This window comes from Malania oleifera, chromosome 11 (genome assembly GCF_029873635.1).
Source record: "Malania oleifera isolate guangnan ecotype guangnan chromosome 11, ASM2987363v1, whole genome shotgun sequence".
NCBI classification, from domain to species: domain Eukaryota; kingdom Viridiplantae; phylum Streptophyta; class Magnoliopsida; order Santalales; family Ximeniaceae; genus Malania; species Malania oleifera.
Genome location: NC_080427.1, coordinates 55574921 through 55595048, shown reverse-complemented (window position 1 = coordinate 55595048; position 20128 = coordinate 55574921). Strand labels below are relative to the sequence as shown.

Here is a 20128-nt window from a genome sequence, read left to right as displayed (position 1 = left end):
GGTATGGGCACTACGAATTCCTTGTTATGCCATTTGGTCTGACGAATGCTCCAACTGTATTCATGGACTTGATGAATAAAGTCTTTCACCAATATCTAGACCAGTTTGTAGTGGTTTTTATTGATGATATACTAGTTTACTCGAGGACTTTAAAGGATCATGAGGTGCATTTGAGACAAGTACTGCAGACGCTCAGGGAGATAAAACTCTATGCCAAGTTTAGTAAGTGTGAGTTATGGCTTGGGAAGTTTGCGTTTTTGGGCCATGTGATTTCAGGAGATGGTATTTCAGTGGATCCCAACAAGATTGACGTGGTAGTGAATTGGGCCAGGCCGAGAAACGTGTAGGAAGTCAGAAGTTTCTTGGGACTGGAAGGTTATTATTGTCCATTCGTGGAGGGGTTTTTAGCCTTAATAAAACCTCTCACACATTTGACCTGGAAGAATGCCAGATTTGTGTGGGATGAAGAATGCAAGCAGAGTTTTCAGGAATTAAAGCAGCGGCTTGTCACTGCACCAGTACTGATGATTCCATCAGGAGATGATGGTTATGTGATTTACAGTGACGCGTCTTTGAAGGGGCTCGGTTGTGTACTGATGCATCAGTCTATGCTTCTAGGAAGTTGAAAAAAATATGAAAGGAGCTACCCTACTCATCATCTGAAATTGGCTACAATAGTGCATGCACTTAAGATCTGGAGACATTACTTATATGGTGAGGGATGTGAAATATTTTCTGATCACAAGAGTCTAAAGTATTTCTTTACACAAAAAGAGTTGAATATGCAGAAAAGGAGATGGCTAGAACTCATCAAATATTACGACTATACCATCAGTTACCACTCAGGTAAAGCAAATGTGGTGGTAGATGCATTGAGCCGTAAATTAGAGGATACATTGCAGTTAGCAGTAGTAATTCAGCACCCGATTCAGATGGACTTGGAAAGGCTTGGTGTGGAGTTAGTGGAAGATGACCCACAAAAGTTTATTGCTAGTTTGGTTGTACAACCCAAATTATATAAAAGGATTAAAGCTACTCAAGGGGATGATCCAGAATTAGCGGAAGTAATAGCCAGAATACAGGATGGTCAAGGAGAGGAATTCAACATTTCTGATGATGGAGCTCCTAAATTTCACACCAGATTGTGCGTACTTGCGGATGATAGCATTAGAAGAATAATTCTAGAAGAGGCTCATAGATCTATATATATAGTTCATCCCAGTAATACGAAAATGTACAGTGATCTGCAAGAGTTCTACTGGTGGGATATGAAGAAATAGATCACTGAGTATGTAGCGCAGTGTTTGACGTGCCAACAGGTAAAAGATGAGCACCAGAGACCGGCAGGTTAGTTGTAGCTGCTATTTATCCCAGAGTGGAAGTAGGATCATATATCCATGGATTTTGTTTCAGGTTTGCCATCGGCATTACATGGTCATAATGCGATTTGGGTGATTGTAGATCGGTTGACTAAGACCGCCCATTTCCTCCCTATCAAGATCAGCTATTCCCTTAGCCATTTAGCAGAGATTTATGTTCAGGAGATAGTTCGTTCTCATTGAGTGCCTGTATCCATAGTGTCGGATCGAGACTCGCGTTTCACGTCATGTTTTTGGACGAGTTTGCAGGAGGCTCTAGGGTATCAGTTGTCTTTTAGCACGACATTTCATCCTCAGTCAGACGGGCAGACTGAGAGGACGATACAGATACTAGAAGATATGCTTCGAGCGTGCATACTGGACTTTGGGGGTAGTTGGATTTAGTTCATGCCGCTGGTGGAGTTTGCATATAATAACAGCTATCAGGACAACATTGGCATAACACTGTTCGAGGCTTTATATGGTAGGAGATGCCGTTGTCCTTTATATTGGGACGAGATGGGTGAGCGATGAGTTATGGGACCAGAGCTTGTGCAGTAGGCATATGATAAAGTTTGGCTCATCAGAGATAAAATCAGTGCAACTCAGGGTCGACAGAAAAGTTATGCCGATAATCGTCGTAGGAATTTGGAATTTGATACTGGTGATCATGTATTTTTGAAGATAACTTTGTTAAAAGGGGTTATGAGATTTGGAAGGAAGGGTAAACTTAGCCCTAGGTTCATTGGTCCGTTTGAGATTTTAGAGAAAGTGGGACCAGTTGCCTACAGGTTAGCTTTACTACCTGTGCTATCCAAGATACATGACATATTCCGCATCTCTATGTTTAGGAAATACATCCGAGACCTTTCTCATATTATCAGTTATGGTGAATTAGAGCTTAGTGATTCACTAGTATATGAGGAAGTACCAGTACAGATACTGTATAGAAAGGAATAGGAATTGCGTAATAAGAAGATTCCTCTGGTAAAGATTCTATGGAGGAATCATGCAGTAGAAGAGGCTTCTTGTGAGCTCGAGGAACAAATCAGATAGAAATACCTGCAGTTGTTCCAAGAGATTCAATCTTGATCAAGAAAATGTAAGTGATTGTATAATGTTTCTTTTGCAGGTACATGTAATAATTTAGTTAGGAAGTAATATTTTAGTTTTGATGGAATTTTATGTTACTTATGTAATCTCCCATAACTTGGAATGTAACCACAGTATTCCTCTGCCATAAGTGAGGGTAAGTAATAAAATAAGTACACCATTTTGCCTTTAAGGGAGGATGAGTTATATAAATAGTAAATTTTGAGGACGAAATTTTATAAGGAGGGGAGAATGTAATGACCTGAAGAATAATTGTATTTAAATAATTAAGAGAGAGGAAAATGGAAAAAATAAAAAGGCAGCAGCAGACGAAGCGTTCATCGACGACGTGGTGTTTTAGGCTCATCGACGAGGGTACACTTTGTCGACGAGAAAATACCAAGAAGATGTTTTTGGCAAGTCTGAATTTCATCGATGAGGGGGAGAGTTCGTCAACAAGATGCCTTCTTGACTTCGTCGACGAGGTGACGTGGCTCGTCGACGAAGCCCATTGTATAAATTGTCTTAAACCCGGATTTTTACGTAGGAAAATAAAAAAATCTCTTCTCTCTCTCTCTCTCTCTCCTCTATGGTTTTTCTTCCTTCTCTCTTTGATTCTGGCTCTGTTAGTCACTAGATCGAAGATTTGAGGCTACCACAATGCTCCTGGAAAAGTTCTCTCCAAGTTTGCCAGAGCAGATCGTTGGTGGGACGAAGTTGGATTTCATCCCAAATTCAGGGTAAGGCCTTTTATGCAATATTTGGCTTTCCAGCAGTTGTAGGAAAGGTAGTAGTCGAAGAAATAGTGATATTTTGTTCTGGTCAATATTGCTTTCAGGGTGTTGAGTGGGGAATCCCGCAGGTGTAGGACCCGTCACAGTAGGGGATTTTAGAAGGAATCAGGTAAGGGAAATATGCTATGCTAGACAATTTATTATGATTCAGTACAAATCATATGTTTTTAGCAAATTATCATTCAGACCATATATATAGTTTTCAGAGCCTGATAATATTGATATTTAGTTGTGTGGCATGAGTTTAATATTAGATCAGTACAAGATTTATATAATTTTCAAAATACCATGACTTATAGTATACATACAGAAACTTGTATTTAACAGTATTTTCAAAATACTATGTTATACAAACCTTAGAACCATAACAATCAGCTACTATAGTTAATTAGATACTTCAGTTATTCAGTTATGCAGATATCTCAGATATTCAGTTATTACAATTTATTTAGATTGGTTTATATAATGTTATGGTTATTTCAGTTGTTACAAAATCATGGTAAAAACAGTATTTTTGAAATATCAGTTATTTATATATAGTATCAGACCCCGATGAACCATATTTAGCCAGTAGAGCACAGTACCGTAACTATATTCAGTTCAGAGTGCAACCACTACTCAGATAGTATGTGGTATTCAGAAGTCGATGGTGCCTATGTTGTGGACAGGTTCCCCATTAGATATGGGTTGAGGGGCCGATCTGACTGTCGGAGTTCAGTTGACTTACCCTGGTCGGCTAGCCAGGTTAGGTCCCACCTTCGGGCCCCACAACCTTGTCATAAGGGGTTAAATCATGACTTTCAGTTATCCATCAAGGGAATCTTTTCAGTTATTGTATATGTGTATGATCAGATTTTCAGAAAATGGTCATATCTATAGTTATTAGCAGTATTATGAATATATATACACAGGAAAATTAGTTTATGTTAAGCAACCTAGGTATGGTTTATTTTGCAGCAAGTATACATGTTTTATTCAGTTGTGTTATTTATAGTATTTTCCTAAATTAGATTTTACAAGCATGAAGCTCATTTTCCACACATGAGTAATAGCATATTTCGTCTTACTGAGTGTCGTCTCATCCCAATAAATTGATATTTTTTAGGTGATCCAGTTAGGTGAGCAGACCAGGTTCATAGGTAGAAGGGCTATAGTGCTGCCCTATAAGAAGAGTGAGTCCTTTTGGGGGAGGAGAGTATTTTTGTATAGCTTTTTTCAGTGGTGTATGTGTATTTTGAGAATAGTCTCGCACTCTGGTATTGTATTGTATATATGTGGTTGTGGATTCATGTGAACTCAGCTTGTCACTGCTTAGGTTAAAGTTAGATTTATATCAGCAGGTAACAGAGCAGTGTAAATATCAGTTTGTATGTATATTAAAAAAAAATTAAATTATTTAGCAGATCGTTACACTTCAAATATAATTCAAGTATGATTTTTCATTTTGAAGCTCATTAGGCAAAGAGACTTAGAGACCTGATTTTTAAAATCTTGAAACATATTTTTCAAAGTTAAACAAGTTAATATTCCAAGATAAATTAAGCAATAAAGAGAGAGTTCAAAAATATTTTTAAAGAAGAAACAACTAGTTGACAGACGACTGACTGCATTGGACAGTCATCTGCCATAATTAAAAAAAGCTTTAAGAAGAGACAGAAGCGTGACAGACGACTGTCAAGTACTAGACAGACGACTGTCAGTGACAATTGAGACGACTGTGAGTGTTTTTCCAGTCGTCTTCCACCCTTTTGTATGTTTTAAAAAAATCAAGTTGTTCAGTGATAGATGCCTGACTGGATGATGACAGACGACTGCCACCTTACTGTTTGTGAAGTTTATACTTGAAATGCATGGACAGCCGATTGTCAGAGACCACACAGTCATCTGTCTCGCGAAAAGTTTAAAATACTCAACGGACATATTTTTAAAATTTCAATTACTTGAGGCTCAAACTAATATAAAACTCGGACCCTACTCCAAGTAAACTTAGTGAACAAGTTAAATACCTTTTTACATCTATAAATACCCTCAAGTTACATTGATTTGACTACCAAGAATTCAATTCAGCAATCAAATTTCTCTCAAGCATTTTGAAATTCTAAAAACTCTCTATTGCTTACATCTTGCACGAAGTCTACTAAAGTATTTCTGATTTTCTCACTGATATTGTGCTTCAACTATCAATTCTTTCATCCATAGAAAGAATCATACGGTGAAAAATTTCTAGAGCTTTAATCTGAATTTTGTATTATGAATTTTATTGAAGTATATAGTTTTGAACTGTACTAATAAGCTCTTTGAGGAGCAATTCTCTGTACATCTATTTGACTTGTATCTTGTATATTGACGATTCCAAGGATTGTTTGGATCGTTGGCTAAGCAAGGGGATATTGCTTAGAGAGGCAAGCTCTAGCCTATTTGAAGGAGTGACCGAACGAGGGTACATCGTTTAGAGAGGCGGGTTCTAGCCTACTGAAAGAGTGTGTAAACGGTATTGTTCCGTCCGGCAAAGGAACTGAATTTAGTAATCCTTTGGTGGTTCCAAAGGCGAGAACGTAGGCTGGGTATAAGCCGAACCTCGTAAAAATCCCGGTCTCACTCTCTCTTTCCCTTACTCTTTATTTTCAGCATATTTAAATTGCGTGGATGGTTTAATTGGAAATCATATATACTACGTATATTTGGAAATCAAGTAAACTTAAGGTCTAATTTTGATTTGGGTTGTGGAAACTAAAAGGGAGTACATTGGTTAAACCATTCTTTGTGGAAACTATACGGGAGTACGTTACTTGGTTAAACACCCAAAGACAAATTAACTAAAGAGTTTATTTAAATTATGAGCTGTTTGGAAATTAAGTTGAGGTTTGCATTGAAGGAACGATTTCACATTCACTACAGGGATTGGTTCAAATTCATATCCATAGGACTTATATAAACAAACAAACTATCTCAAGTTCTTACATTACCAAAATGTTGTATATTTTAATCTTGGTTTGGTTGTTTGCTTTCAAATTGTGGTTAATTGGTTTGGTTGATTGATTACTTGAATGATTGTGTGGTTATGGATTAAATAAAGAAATAAGTTTTTGCTGAAGGTTTGAAGAATCAACAATAAGTTAAGAATTCCTAAAAAAATTAAAAAGAAAAATTTTAAACCCAATTCACCCCCCCTCTTGGGACTCCACCTTTTTTTTCACTGAGCATACATTAGACTACCTATAGCCAAAGCACAGAGAATCTTCTGCATTTCCTTTACCTCAAAATCATTCTTAGGGCACTGATTAAGACTAAATTTATCTCCCTTAGCCTGGTTTACAATCTTGCATGCCATATCTTTTAAGAACTTTTTTCGATATAACTCTTTTGTGATAGTCCTAAAGCAACCCGAGAACGATCCCAGTGTATTTGTATCGCTAACACAAAAGAGGCTTGACCAAGATCTTTCCTCTCAAAAGTCTTAGCTAGAAATCTCTTGGTTTCGTGCAATAAGCCTATATTGTTACTGGCAAGTAAGATGTCATCAAAGTACAAAACCAGAAAAATATACTTGCTCCCACCGAACTTATGATATACATAGTCATCAACTAAATTCATCTCAAAACCAAACGAGATAATTACCTAATGAAACTTAATATACCATTGTCGAGATGCTTGTTTGAGTCCATAGATGGATTTCTTTAGTTTGCAAACCATATTCTTTGAGTCTCCAGACACAAAGTTTTCTGGCTGCACCATATAGATTGTCTCATCAATGTTACCATTGAGAAACACTATATTTACATCCATCTGATGTAACTCAAGATTGAAATGCGCCACTAATGCCATTATAATCTTAAAAGAGTCTTTCGAAGAAACCGGAGAGAAAGTCTCTTTATAATCAATGCCTTCTTTTTGTGTAAAGCCCTTCGCAACAAGACAAGCCTTGTACCTTTCCACACTGCCTTTTGAATCCCTCTTGGTCTTAAATATCAATTTACAACCAATGGGTTTCGTACCTTCTAGCGATGGGACAAGATCCCACACGTCATTGTCCTTCATGGACTTAATCTCCTTATTCATGGCATCAATCCACTTTTGAGAATTAGAACTTTCCATGGCTTGATAGAAGTTAATAGGATCATCTACCATCACTCCAATGTCTACCTTATGTTCTTAAAGAAATACAATGTAATCATCTGGCATTGCACTTCTTCTCTCTCTAGTGGATCTTTTTAATGACATAGGTTCTTGAGGTGTATGAGTTTGTTCTCCTGGAATAATTTCTTGGGTGGGAGGTTCTACGATATTGTCTTGAATTAATGTGTCTTCAACAGGGTCAGGAATAAAATCCTGATCAATGCCAACAACACCTGTGGAAATATCTATATATTCCTCTTCAAATACAAAGTCCCTAATTGTATCTCCTCCTGCAAACTCGACATCCTCAAAGAACCGGGCATTTCCTGGCTCAAAAAATGACTTAGTTCTGAGATCATAAAATTTGCACCCCCTGGATCTTTCAAAGTACCCAATAAAATAACAACTCACCGTCCTTGAATCCAGTTTCTTTTCATTAGGCCTATAAGGTCTTGCCTTAGCTGGACATCCCCAAATATGAAAGTGGTTTAGACTAGGTTTTTTACTTGTCCAAAGTTCATAAGGGGTTTCGGCAGTCGCTTTAGTTGGGACTCTATTAAGTATATATGCAGCAGTCTTAAGTGCTTCTCCCCAGAGTGATTCTGACAAAGTGGAATGACTAATCATACTCCTTATCATATCTTTAAGCGTCATGTTTCGTCTCTCAACAACACCATTCATAGTGGGCAAACCTGGCATAGTGTACTGAGGGACAATACTGCATTCCTATAGGAATTTAGCAAACGGCCCTAGACGTTGTTCACTTGAACCATTATATCTACCATAGTCTTCAACACCACGGTCAGATCAGGTTTTAATCCTTTTGTTGAGTTGATTTTCAACTTCAGCTTAAAAATTTTTGAACACTTCTAGTGACTGTGACTTTTTTTGAACGAGATATATATATAGCCATACATGGAAAAATCATCTATGAACGTTATAAAATATTGTTGACCATTCCAAGCAACCGTAGGGATTGGCCTACAAATATCCGTATGTATAAGTTCTAAGACGTCCAAGGTCCTATTGGCTTCAAATTTCCTTCTATTGGTTTTTTCCTTTATTACAATTTACACAAATATTAAAATTTGTGAAATATAAAGGGTCTAGAATTTCGTCTGACACATGTCTTTCTATTCTCCATTTGGAGATATGACCTAATCTCTTGTGCCATAACGTAGCTGAATTCTCACTGGTTAATTTTCTCTTGGTACCAGGTGTACTTAAATGTAGGGATTCATTAAATGAAGCAATTGTATCTATCATATAAAGATTAACATAACTTGATAAAGAACTAGAACCAACCAATTTTGAATCATGTTTTCCATTCCCAAATGAACAACAATAACCAGATTTGTCCAAAGTAGAAATAGAAATCAAGTTCTATCTAAAAGACGGTACAGTAAATGTTTCAACAAGATCCAAATAAAATCTAGTTTTTAATAATAATCTAAACAGTCCTATTGCCTCAACTTGAACTGTCTTGCCATCGCCCACATAGATGTATCTTTCAACATCATTTGACTTTCGAAAATTCAAGCAACCCTGCATAGACACACTGATGTGAGTGGTTGCACCAGAATCTATCCACCAAGTGTGTTCGGGTACCGAAATTAAATTAACCTCAGAACAAACAAAATTAAGAAGCATACCTTTCTTAGAACGCCAGGCGTAATAGTTGGTGCATTGCTTTTTTCTATGCCCTTCAGCTCCACAAAAGAAACAATCTGTACCTTCCTGTTTGGTAGGTTTCTTTTGGTGTTTCTTTTGAGGTGCTGTATCTGCAGCAGCCTTATCCTTCTTCCTTTTCTTCCCTTTTTCCTTGAAGGTCGAGGCTAGGTGAGCACACTCAACCTTATCTTGCTAAAGTCTTTCCTCTTCCTGTACATAGTGTGAGATGAGCTCATTCAGAGACCAAGTCTCTTTATGACAGTTATAGCTCACCTTAAACTGACTAAACTATGCCAAAAGGGATAATAATACCAAATGCACTAACAACTCTAAATGTACTCCCTAATGTTACCCTTACCCTTATACCTCATTGAAATTAGGCTTGTCAAGAGTGTACTAATTTTAGACTTTTCATTCTTGACAAACCACTTTTCAATATTGGCAAGAAAATCCTTAGCTGTAGTTATTATATCTGACATAGTGCCCCTAAATGCTTCTGGAATGACTCTCTTCATGATCATTATACACATGCGAATTGATTTCTCTCACCTTTCAAAGTCCCTTTTCTCATCAAAGGTAGTTTTGTCCATAATAGGAGGGGAAGAATCAACCTTTAACGCAAGGTTGAGATCCATGACTCCGAGAACAATTAAAAGGTTCTCTTTCCATGACTTAAAGTTCGAGCCATTTAGCATAGGAATAAAATTGATGTTAGATGTAATATTAGTAGGAGTCATAGCTGAACAGAGAATAACAAACAACCATATAAAATTAAAACAAGCTTACATAAATCCTGAACCAAATTTAAACTCAAAAAAATAGATAATTCCCATCTTAAGATATTGTGTACTCCGTTAATATTTTATCTTTGGACAAATATATTGTTAGAATTGGTGTATTCCCAAGAGGGGGGGTGGGGGGATGAATTGGAATTTTAAAAATTTATCTCCTAGTTTAAACGAGATAGCCGTATAATACAACCTAGGGTCTTTCTCTGTAATTCCAAATTGATCGATAAATATGATATGCGGAAATTTAAATCATGCGCATCATTCACACCATGTCATACACATGTGGTAAATATAAAGTGCGAAAATATAAGCAAATACACGATATGTTATCGGGGTTCGGCCAATTGTGCCTACGTCCCCGCCTCTAGCTCGCAAGCCCGAGGATTCCATTAAAGGTTCACTTAATGAGTGGAGCGGCACCGATTACAACTGGGTCAATTAGCACAGGACTGACCTCAACCTTTACAACCAGGTCAATTAGCGTGGCTGACCTCAACCTACACCTTAACAGGATGGTGCACCTACCTTTCCTAACTAGGTCTAAGCCAATCCAGGACTATTTGACAGGGCTAGTCTCCATCTTCAAGCCCGTGCCTAGAAATTCAATGGTATGTTCACAATCAATGAAATGGTATAGTGATGATACTTTCAAGTAAAGCAGATATGTACCCAGTTACGTGCAATCACATACACCACAAATAAGATATAATAAGTCAGCTCAATGTGGTTTAATATATCAACTCTCAAATATATTTGCTATCGACGTAATAAGTGCGTGAGCGTACAAACCAGTATGATCTTTGTATCACAATATGTATTCAATCTAAAAGCTCACACAAAGATGTCAATCAACTCTCAAATATTTTAGTCAGCTAAATATCTCAATCATATAAAACTCAAGCAACGTATATATTTGGTTTGCAAAAAGAAATTTAATCTTTGTATTCAGTAAGAGATAAAGCTCAATGAATATTGCCACAAAGATTTTTAACTCATAAACAAATATCACTTCAAATATTTTTCAAGATAAAACACAATAGATATTTGTAAATGATTTTGAAAAGATTTTGAAAAGATTTTGAAAAGATTTTGCAACCAAACTAAAATACAAACTTTTCAAGATGTTGCAATGAATATGCAATCTTAGAAGATCAAATGAAAGTCTTCTTAGGATAGACTTATTAAAAAAGTCCCCTAAGAACCCTTAGGTTTGGCTCTCAAGAAAATTGAATCAATCAATCAAAACAAGGAGAGCAAACCTTTCAAAACAATCACTCAATCAACTTACAGAGAGTTTAGACAATAGTAGAAGGTAAGTATGAGTGAAATTGAGTGTGCAAATGAGTAGTAGGAATTTAGAGTTTGAGAGAGAATTTCTTAATCGGGTTGGCTAATTTTCTTCCTAATCATCCCAAATGAAGGGGTATAAATAGACTCCCTTTGAATTATAACCGTTAGGGACAAGGTTGGGATTATTAGAAAAGATTTAATGATTTTTAAATTATTTTAAACCTATTTAACTGAGTTAACCGCAGTAAAAATGGGTCTAACCCGAGTGCACCGGTCAACCAGGACAAGAACTTCGGTTGATTGGGCCAAAAATGAATCGTCGGTTCGGTCGACCGGACATGTATGTCGGCAGGTGATTTTTCCAAATTGCGAGGTTCGGTCAACCAGGGTTATTTTGAACTAAACTGATCGGTCGACTAGACCATTGGGTTTCCACACATGGGAACTCGATCGACTAGGTTGGTGCAATACAAAAAATTCTCGGTCGACCAAGAAGTCAATTAAGTTGACTTCAGGCAGGTTCGGTCGACCGGGGCCAAATGAACTACACAATTCGGTCGACCGGGACTGTGGTTAACTTGTTGACCGAGACCGAGTTCTGTCGACCAGGGTCAGAATGAACTACTTAGGTCGGTTGACCGAAGGTGCACATTTTGTGCATTTCGGTTCTGTTTCATTCCACAATCACCATCTTCAAGTGCCTAACACATACAAGTGCAATGGTGAGTTTCATAAGGTCATTGCTAAGTCCTGTTTCAATTATATTTCTGTATGAGCTTACCTATTAGACCACGCATGTGATGTGTGTGATTATTATATACTAAAAGCCCTAATTACTTTTACATACCCTTTTGCATAAACAAAATATATTACAACACAATAAAAATGAGTCTTCTATCTTCACTTTCTTCCAAGTGCATTAAGATATTTTAATTTAAGTTCCTACACAAAACCTTAAACACCCATTAGATATGATGAGTATTTGTTATAATCAAAACCGGGCGTGACCTATAAGGTCAACATATATTAATTTGTAAGTGATATCTTGGTACAGTAATCAAATGCTGATAATAAGAATATGTCGAATAATAAATCTTCCTTTGGGCCGAATTATTATTTACATGTTAAATAAACTGAAAAATTATCACGCACTTATTACCACAGGTGCGCGTGCAATTCTGTCAAAAAAATTATCTTCCTTTGGGCCGATCAATTTTTACATACGTTTCAAGCCGTTTATATTTTAAAACAAAATTGATTGCGACAGGAGTGGTCACTTTGGCGACTTACTGTTTTAATCAACTTCGTTTCAAAACACACACACACACACACACACACACACACACACACACACATATATATATATATATATATATATGTACATGTATACATATACATATATATGCCCTTAAAAATACCCATATTTGAATTTGTTTTATAACTTTAAAAAACTGTTGTGCTATAATTTTAATTTGATTCGAATTAAATAAAAGATAAAATAAAAATTCAAACCAAATCTTTATCTCAAAAATATAATAACTCAATTTAAACAGCAACTAAATATCTCACGATCCCCGCTAAGAACAAAATTTCCAAAAATATTCTTATTATTATTATTATTATTATTATTATTATTATTATTATTATTATTATTATTATTATTATTATTTGGATCCGAATTTCTAGATTAAAAAAAAAAACAAAGATTTATTCAAATCAACCCAAAATTGAGAAACTATTTCCCAATGATTCAACATGAAGCCACTCCAATACCACTTATAGGAACTTAAAGAGTATTTTTTTAATTGATGAGAACCATCATCATACCAGAATCAGTCATGTCAAATCATTATAAACATTAAACTGAATGCAGAAGTGTAGCTGAATCCAAAGCGTTCTAAGATGTGTCGAACCATGTAGATGGCCTTCCAGATTAACATGTAATCTTCAGAGAATTCCTTCTGCGTTCTCTATATTCCCTTTTGGCGATGAGATGACAAAAGAGAAATTATAGAACCGTCCATGTGATTTGGGGACTATAACCATTATATATATGACCGTTGGCCATATATGTGTATTTCTATTTTCACCCATCATAATAAACGAAAATAACCATTAAAGTATTTACACATTAAAGGTCCACAACTGTTTTGGATACATTAAAACTCATTATAATCTAAAATAACCGATCACTTTTAAATAAGGTCTTTTCTTACTAGACAATTCACAACACATAATTGTTTCACGTATATGTTCATAATTAAAATTTGATCCAACAACAAAACACACAATTCTTAAATGAACTGTGAAATTGTAAAGTCATTTCTAACATTCAAAGTCTAACATAGGGATTGTACTATTCATATGGTGGCTATACTATTTATATGGTAGTTGCACTATTCATTTGGTGGCTGCACAAGTCTACAAAGGTGGCTACACTATTCATTTGGTGGTTGCACAAGTCTACAAAGGTGGCTGCACTATTCATTTGACGGTTTTGAAAATGAGGCTTACAAAATCCCTATAAATAGGGAAGTGGTGGTGAATGAAGAAATCCATCCCAAGCATCTCCAACTCCACCTTTAGAGAGAGAAATCAAGTACTCTCCTACAAAGTATCACTGTTGTAGCCTATGTTTCTAATTTCTCCTAATTTGAGAGAAGTTGTATTATTATTTTTCATAGTGAATTCTTTCTATTCTTGTCCGTGGTTTTTTCCTTGATTTGTTTGGGGATTTTTCACATAAATCTTGGTGTCAATTCCTATTTTCTCATTTCTTATTTTAGCTGTGTGATACTGTTCCTACCCATTCAATTTCCTAACATGAACCACGGCGAGCAAGTATATATACATGAAAACAAAACACAGACAGTTGAAACAAATGAGTAATTTAAGTGTGAAACGAAAATAATAAATTTAAAATAATAATCTCATACGCAACCATCCACACATGAAAATTAATATAGGGTCTAAAAAATAGCTAGACCCAATATCAAAATAGAAACTATATAGCTAGCTAGAGATCGATCAATCATGACGTGCCCACGAAGCCATGTTATGCGATAAGGTTATCATCACCATGTACATCTTTGTTGTGGTTGATATAAACTCTGCCTCTCCTTCTTGCTTTTGTTTTTTTTGGTTTTTTCTTCTTGTGGTTAGCTTATACAGATGGCGGTGTGTAGATGGAGTTAATACGTAATAAAGTAGGCATGTGGAGGCATGTTCAGTTGATCAAGTGGACGGGATTCATGGTGGACGTTGAAGGGCGGCATGTGAGGAGTTAAGGTTCCTTAAGATCAATGGGGAGAGAGAGAGTTAGGCTCACGTCGGACTTCAACTCTGCATGGCCTCGCACAAATAAGGATAAAATGAAAAGGCAAAGGCGAAATTGCCCAACAGAAACCTTTATTGCCTTTCCACACGCCCATCTTCTGTGGGTTTAGTTCGGTATCTGTTTGTATATATGGGCATGTGCATACCTAATTATGCATGCATGCAATCATTCGTCATGCATGTCCATCCATCTCTGCATGTGCTGCACCCATCCACCCCCTACCAGGTCCTACGTTTACAATGCCTAAAATTGTTTGTTTTAGTTTATTGTAAAATATTATGTGTATGAGTTTTTATGTCTTATATATTCATCAAGCTTTTTGGTAGATCTAATGCTTGTGATCTTGAAAGATCTGTATATGCATCTTGATTTCAAAAGAGAAGAGTTCAATCCTTTATTTTGTTTCTAACTAAAATTGAAATTCCATCTTGCACAAGACACGATAAGAAGACACAATAAGCAGGTTGGCCGTAATTTTTATTTATTTATTTATTTTTTTTGGGTGGTCTAGTAAGGCCGGTTCATCATATCGATTGGGTCCAGAGAGAGATAGATTATGTCCTATCTTATATTATTTTCTTTCTTTGTTAAGAGTACAACGTAAAATCTCAAACCTAAAAGTCTCAAATACTAACTATCTTTAGAATGAAGCATATCTTATTAATTAATTTGTATGCCCAAAATATCAAATTAATGAGTCTTGTATTCATTAATATTACAACAAAAAAAATTCAACTTTCATTATTATTTATTAAAGAATGATTATCTTAGACTAATAGACTTGGAAAATGAAATCCTGGATAGATTGAGTTAGTTATATAATAAAATACAACTAGCAAATTAGGGCAACTCAATAGTTTGAGCATTAGGTAGATAAAATGCATGTGATTAGTTCATTATCTTTCATCGTAACTTTGTGCAGTTTAGACTCAAATCGCAAAAATAAATAGATAAATAAAAATAAAAAATAAAAAAGCACAACGAACAACATTACATCCTCCTTTATATTGCAAATGGGGGTTCACCTCCACTTTATTTTACGACTTTTTACACATGGGTACAAACACACAGATATCCACACACGTAAACAAACATATAGAAATCATGCAAGACTATATCTATATATACTAATCTCAAGGAGAAATTAATTAATTATAGCCTAGAAAGTACTGCTTCATTTACTATATAATTAAGCAAACGTAGATCATATACATATATATATATATATATATATATATATATTCATATATAGCTCCATCCATAGTATTACATCCCAAATATAGTCGATCGATCAGGATCAGTATATATATATATATATATACCTAATTTGGATGCAATAATTGATATAATACTTCATATATAGATATTAATGTTGAATTAGTCCCCATTAAGCAACTGCATCGACCAGAGATCCTCCATGCTCCAGAGGTTATCACTTGATTCAATGGGCAAATTGGGAATTCCCCATGAAGCAGCTGCAGGCAGCGTACTCTCTAGATTTGCAGGGTGTGAAGATGGAGAGTAGGTTTCAATTGCATCTACTGGTGCAATCCCAGTGCTCATCTGGCTCGAGCAAGCTTGGTGATCATTTAGCTCTGATGAACACTCTGCTGGGAAATTTTCAGCTAGCTTGATGTGCTTTTGGATTCTAGTTCTCCAGTAGTTCTTGATTTCATTATCGGTTCTTCCTGGAAGATGCTTCGCAATTTTCGACCACCTGCAAGCATCCATGCATTGGAATATGTTATTGAATAATCAACCTTCACATGCATAATAATTAATAAATTTCATATAAAACTATTTTTAAATGTAAATTGATCGATGCATGTATAAATAAATAAATATAAGAACATATGCATATGATTATATGGTGAGAGAATTTTACTTGTGAGCGAAAATTTGAGTGGAGGATTAATGGTTTAATTATATGCATGGATCCAATTATCAAGTACACTTTCGTGCATATCAAGTTTGCAGTAATGTACAATATGGGAAAGAGCACAGTAAAAAAAAATTTTAAAATGATTGACGGGCTAAAAAAATCATTAAAAGTTTTAAATTTTAGCATGCTAGCTAGTCAATTTCTTAATTTACTACAATAAAATTTGAAAAAAAATAATGAATCAATTGCTCAAAAAAGTGTAAATGCCATAAGAAAAAAATTAAGAGAAGTTGTTCTATGCATCTATATAGGGCATATTTTCACCCTACATTTATAATATGGGTCTCATGCATTTAAAAGGATGAATTTCATATAAGACCAACCACTTGAATAGTCCAAAAAAGCCCAAAACTACACTTTAATACCTTTGAAATTTTAAAATTTTTTTATGAATAATGAATAATTGTACTAACTACCAGAAACATCCTAATAATTAGGTTGATTGATGTCTATTTCAAAAAAAAAAAAAAAAAGTTGATTGATGAAATTGTTTGATATTTAGAGGTTTAGGGTCCCAAGAAAAATTCGACTATGTGCATAGAATGAGGTAGAGATATTTTCTTTGATTCTTGTATATTTTGGGCTTGGTGCGTATTATTTGTTTGGATGTTCGGGTTTAATTAAACTTAAAAAAAAAAAAATTAAAAAAAGAACAAGAAAATATTCAATTTTTTTATAATTTGAATTTAAAAATTATTCCATATTTACTGGTTCGGAGTTTAAATCTCGAAAAAAAGAAATAGGATAATGCGACGAGGGACAGTTTGTCTGGTTATGTAATAATAGGCCCTAATCATCCTTCGATGAATGGAAAGAAAGTCGGCTAGCAATATTAATACAAGGAGGGGCCCTAGCTATGTCGCGAACACAGCCAAAAACAAATTCTTCTTGTCGATTAGTGAGGCATACATGCATGCACTGGAGATAGATAGATCATGGGGTTGTCTTTGTGTGTGAGCTGATGATGGGGAGAAAGGAAGTTGACATGTGAGTTGGTAAATTAGGTCAACCCTTGAAATGGAAACTTTAATTAATTTCATGCCCAGTGTACCTTCTTTCCTTGGTGGCTAAACTTATTCATCACCAGCTCTTCAAATAAAAGCGTTTGGTACGCTTCCAAAATCTCTCTTTGAACTTTATATTAAATTTGTGACTTATATTAATGCGTAGGAAAAGCATGGTGAGGAAACAAACAAAGAAGTTGGGCTTCAGGAAAAACCGTCGATGGATCCAGACAGAAACTAAACCGTTGATGCACCCGTTGACGATTCTGGCGACGGTTCAAACAAAAGCTAAACCGATGATGTAATCAATCTAACCATTGACGATTTTGGTGACGGTTTCAGATAGAAGCTAAATCATCGGTGTAACCATCGACGGTTCTTCCTGAAGCCCGGCTTGCTTGTTTGTTTCTTCACCATGCTTTTCCTGTGCATTAATATAAGTCACAAATTTAATACTTTACACTTTATTACCAATTTTGGCAACTCCCCCAGCAAAAAAAAAAAAAAAAAAAAAAAAAAAAAAATTATTAATATTTTTTAAAGAGGTTTTCTATAACACTAATTAACTTGGGTTTGGAATTTTAAAGAACATGATAAAAAGAGAAAAATATGAGAAAAAATTCAATTTTTTGATAGTAAATAAAAAAAAAACTATAGTAAATTAATGGACAATCTTTTGATTTTAAACATTAATTATTAACCATTAATTTTTTTCGTAATCTTTAATCATGGACAAACTTGTATTAATTTTAATATGAATTCTATACCTCCCAAAAGTAATTAATTGCATGCATATATAATTTTGTTATTTAAAGCTTTTAAGCAAACCAATCAATATTAAAAATTTAAAGCACCACATGATCTAGCTACCTTATTCTTATCGGTGGGTCATGTATATACCAACCCTGATGAATATAGAACAGGCACTGCTTTGCAGAATTTCCAAAAAGCAAATTAAGGAATGAGAAAAAATGAACCGAGCCAGCTGGTAATTAGAGGAGAGATTGGTCGATGGATAAATGATATGAATGAGAAAAAGAAGAAGAATTAACGACTTATGGTAGCCATTTGTATGCACTACTACAAGCGTGGAGAAATTTATAGGTCCACTTGAGATTGGGCTACCATGAAATTGAAGCATGCATATGCACCTTTTAAATCCAACGCGCCCCCCTCCCCCCTTCAAAAGAAAAAAAAAAAAGAAGAAGCTATAATTCTCGCCGCCATATGATGAAGTCATAATTAAAGATGGATAACATGGAGATCCACCCGAAAAATAAAATAAAAAATGATGGCCATATATATTTTAGAGCTTGGAAGGATCTTCCAAAAGGAATTTGTGTTAGCCATGAATATAATTTCCCATTATAAACCCCACCCCCCATGTTCCAATTCTTATTCATCTCTCTCTCTCTCTCTCTCTCTCTCTCTCTCTCTCTCTCTCTCTTTCTCTTTCTCCCTCTCTCTCTCTCTCTCTCTCCCTCTCCAAACGTGGTATGGCGGCAGCAAGGCTGGCTAGCTAGATGAAAGTGCAAATAGGGACTCCCAGGAGGTGCTTTTCTTAATCCAAATACATTCGGAAACAAGGTAGTGACTCCTCTTTTTCTTCTTAAAGCAACAATATTTACTTGGTCAATTAAATTCCTTTCACAAACTGTTACTCTCATTTCTAAACCCATGGCTCTAGAATTCCTTCATCCATACATGTACATATAAATTAACAAATTTTGTTATCATGCAGAACAGCTAGAACTCACCTGTTTCCCCACTTAGCATGAAGCTCCATGATCAACAGCTGCTCCTCCGCCGTTATGTTGCCTCTGCGAACGTCCGGCCGCAGGTAGTTCAGCCACCGGAGCCGGCAACTCTTCCCCGTCCGCTTCAGACCTAAAAGCGTATATATATATATATATATAGATTAAAACATGTGTTAGAAAGTCCGATGGCTAGGTAGCTAGGGTTTTGACATGCAGGTAAGCTAGCAAGGTAGAACGGAAAGATGAGAGAGATTGAGAAGAGAGAAATGAAAAAAGGCTAGCACGCAGTGGATGGAGTAGTAGTGTTTAATTAAGTCACCGGCAGATTTTGCGAGTGAGTTCCAAACGCCTTCACCGTGGTTGGCGATGTAGTTAATGAGGATCAAGTCTTCTTCCATGGTCCATGGCCCTTTCCTCACTTCTGCATCTTGGGATGAGTTGCATGGCTTTTTATCCATGTTCATTTCGATCTCTTGGATGGAGTTGGAGAAAGGTAGCTAGCTGCAAGTGAAAAGCGGGAGAGTTGAAGAGAGATAATGGAGTTAGCTCTGGGTTTTATAGAGCTGCTCTCATATCCTATAATTTTGAGGATTTAAGGCTTTAATTTGTTTTGCAGCTCAGATTTTTTAGCCTAACTCCAACTTCCACACTAAGTAAAATTGTCAATTAGTTTTTTTTTTTTTTAGAAGGTAAAGATTTTTCTAAAACAAACAAATCCAAACAAAACTTACAAACTCAAGCTAGAGTCTTGAGAAACAAAACTAAAAACTGACTACGCGAAGGACAAATAACCGACAAAACACACCAACGACACCATCCCATGAGAAACGACCAAACATAGAAAAAACCCTACCCAAAAAGCCATCAAATTATCCTCCTAAATCAGTAAGAATGCAATGAAACTCTTCCCGATCCAAATTCAACAATTAGTTGGAAATCATAATAATGACCAAGCTAGCTACGCACATATATATCC

General features: G+C 35.6%; 1 protein-coding gene across 1 annotated transcript; it reads right to left on the bottom strand.

Moving 5' to 3' along the window:
- Nucleotides 1-15826: 15826 nt before the first annotated feature.
- On the bottom strand, nucleotides 15827-19610 carry LOC131168478 (MYB-like transcription factor EOBII). The gene is made up of 3 exons (XM_058127935.1): nucleotides 19472-19610; nucleotides 19153-19282; nucleotides 15827-16166 (listed from the first exon to the last, which is right to left on the bottom strand). Exons 1-3 carry the CDS (start codon nucleotides 19608-19610, stop codon nucleotides 15827-15829), a joined length of 609 nt encoding a protein of 202 aa, XP_057983918.1.
- Between the last annotated feature and the right edge of the window lie 518 nt (nucleotides 19611-20128).